Source organism: Apaloderma vittatum, unplaced genomic scaffold (genome assembly GCF_000703405.1).
Source record: "Apaloderma vittatum isolate BGI_N311 unplaced genomic scaffold, ASM70340v1 scaffold23010, whole genome shotgun sequence".
Lineage (NCBI taxonomy): Eukaryota > Metazoa > Chordata > Aves > Trogoniformes > Trogonidae > Apaloderma > Apaloderma vittatum.
In genome coordinates, this window is record NW_009695349.1 from 25,613 (window position 1) to 28,743 (window position 3,131).

General features: G+C 36.3%; 1 protein-coding gene across 1 annotated transcript in view; it reads right to left on the minus strand.

Annotated features, from left to right (window-relative positions):
- Positions 1-3,131, minus strand: part of ERBB2IP (erbb2 interacting protein) — a 61,337-nt gene that overhangs the window by 22,487 nt on the left and 35,719 nt on the right. Inside the window, 2 exon segments of the mRNA XM_009871115.1 lie at positions 737-963; positions 1,528-1,649. Of these exon segments, the coding sequence (XP_009869417.1) occupies positions 737-963; positions 1,528-1,649 (349 nt within the window).

The following is a 3,131-nucleotide window of genomic DNA, read 5'->3' on the forward strand; positions in this document are numbered from 1 at the left end:
TCATCGGCTTTGTTTTTTATTGAAGCAATTTCTGAAGTCTACAGGATTAAGAACATTAGCAGAAAAAACATTCTGAAACGTTTTCAGTAACATAAGATATTTAGAGTTAACACTGTATATTCCGGAAAACTATGCAAAGGAAAATCTGAGCTTTGAAATAGTAGAGTATGAAATGTACCAGGTATGAAACGCAAAGAAATCTCTGCAGGTCACACTCCTTACCCTTTGTCAATCACTTTGACTCTCCTCCTTATTGGGGTCAATTTATAGCATTAAATTTCTAGTAAAATAAAAAAAAGCCAAGAACATCTACAGTAAGATACACTGGCACCAAATAGTAGCCCTATCACCTGTCATGCTGCATCAACTTAAGAGACTCCCGACACCTGTGTCAGTTTGCTATGACTTCTTTACCAACTTAGCATTTAAAACCTCCAGTCATAAGGGCAGCAGTATGATCCTTAGTGTCTACCCTAAATTTCATTGTGAAGTCTGGCAGATAAAAGAGGATCAGAGTATCTCAGAATAAGCCAGTTTCTTAACACATAGTTTGTATTTGCCTGAGAATCAAGTCAGTTTCCTTGTTCCTAGAGTGAGAGGAAAACTGCTACTGTAAACTAGACATTTATTTACAGACTACCCTGGACAGTGAAGACCTAAGCCCTGTTCTTTAATCTGACAACCTTCCTTACTAAAGCATTAGTGGGGAGTGAGAGAAGAATTAGAAGTAATCAACAACATTCTAGGTATTTGGAAATTCTTGTAATGTCAGAAGAGACTATTATCTCTAACCTTTACCCCCACATCTTTTACAGAAACTATCTGGCCTTCTCGTTTTGACTCCTTGGCAGTATCTTCAGTAGACTCTTCATCCTTTAGTCTGTGTACAATTGTCTGGACTGTTTTGACCATATTCTTCAGTTCATCTGGATATGGAGTTGGATATCTCTTAAGGTTGCCTTCCTACACAACAAAAAACAATCATGTTCCACATTTAATTAAATGCCACAATTAAAACATCGACTTTAAAACAGACAATGAATTAGGATAAAATACTGAACAATCTAGGATCTCCACTCCAGTGTTCAAGTCTGCCTGCACTGATGCAGACTTAAGTTTATAAAACCCAGCAAGTGTGTCCACTGATTGCAAGCAGGAGGAATTACAACAACTGTAATTTAAAGCAAAAACAGGATTAACTATTGTTTCTCACTGTCCTTCTCCACAGCATCACCAGACAGGCAGTCTCCTAGTTATGCACAACATTGCCTTACAACAGCTGAGAGTTTTTCTCTTGTGCTTCATTTAAATTATTTAGAAAAAAACCAACAACAACAAAACCAAGGTCCCCAAAATCCCCCAAAACCACAGTGTTTCATCCTGTTAGACACTCTTAATTAGTAACTGGAGACTTGATTTCTTCAGCAAAGCAAAATCTACAGCCAAAGTAAAGAAAATGATGGAATTCAGGGATGGAGGGAAGATGGAAGGAAACACCAAGCATTCAAAAATAAATCAAACACTGACCCGAGGTGGTGCCTCTCTCTCATCTTTGTCTTCATCACACTCAAATGCCACCTGAGCACGCTGTTTCCGCTGCTCCTCCCACAGAGATGGGTTGAAACTTTCATTATCAGATATGAACATAACTAAAAAAAAAATAAGAAAAAGACTCTTAGAGGATGCATTATGCAAAATAAAAATCCTCTTTTTCTTTCTCTTGGACAAGATTGGTGTGCTCTTATATGCATTCTTAAAAGAGAAGAGACTAGCGGCATCATTAATGGAAAACCAGCTGCACTGCCACTGCTTTATGAACGTGGCTGTATTTTCACAATAGTAAATCCCCTATTTGTAAAGTAAAAAAATTCCATATACAGCGTACACCAGTGACTCACAGCTGAAAATTTTCACAACGCCCTGCTGCAACGTATGTATATCACAGAATTACAGGAAGTTAGAGGTTGGAAGGGACCTCAAGAGATCATGTAGTCCGACCCTGAAAATACACATTTGTATATATATACATATAAATGTATATTATACTGATATAGATTTATATAGCCTGACTTCAGTAAGGCAGTCTCATTAAGAAAATATAAGAGCATTCATCTAATTTCAGTAACAAGAATTTATAAATTTAGAATGACTTAGTAACAAAAGCCCTGTATTATTAATGATCCTGGAAAAAAAATAAAGAACCAAAAACTTATGGTAAATACAATTTTGCAGAGATTATACAACTGATGGGAGTTTTACAAAACATTTCTTGATTAATTTTACAAGAGAGAAAGGAATCTTCTGGGTACACACTGTTTCTTATTCCAGCATGTCTCCATGCGTTGTGTTACATCAGCCAGGTTGTATTTTAGCATGCCACAGTCCTAATATATCTGCCACCACTCCCCTAAACATATATCTTTCACTAGCAATGCCAAAACTATTCATCTTAACTACTTTTATACCAGAAGCAGAAAAATAATTAAGCTATAGGGCTCAATGAGTGCATTGGAATATATGCTACTCTGTGTTTATTGGGTAAACTTACAATTGTAACACATTCAAAAATATTCTAATAGCCTTCACTATCACTGAAACTGTTCTCTGACCAAAACAAAAACTTGATGAAGAATCTTACAAACTTTATTTTTAGAAAACATTCTTTATTGAACTTAAACCTTCTGTTTTGAAAGACTACCTCAGACGCAGGTATTCTATCAACCTAAGCCAAACAAGCAGGCCTTTCCTTGCCTATAGAAAGGAACAAGGACCTGGGTTAAAAAAAAAATAATTTCAAATGGAGAGAATGCTTTCAGTTGAGCTTCACTGGATCTCCAAAAGATTTTATAATTCTTACATTTTATCAGAGGTATTGCAGACGCATTATCTGCATTAGAAGGCACTAAAAGCAATGCACAATTTACTAGTTTTGCTGATATTTTTGATTACTTCTTTCAGTGCAATATAGCCTTATGCCATGGAACAGCAAATGTTGCCACTTGTCAGTTTTCAATTATTTCTATTCATATGTGGCCCCCTCCACTCCATCTCTGTTAAAGCTGCATAAGCTTTTTCCTTTTGCCTGAAGGGGAAAGAAAGTGGAGAAACAAAGAGATTTAACTCTCTTTCCC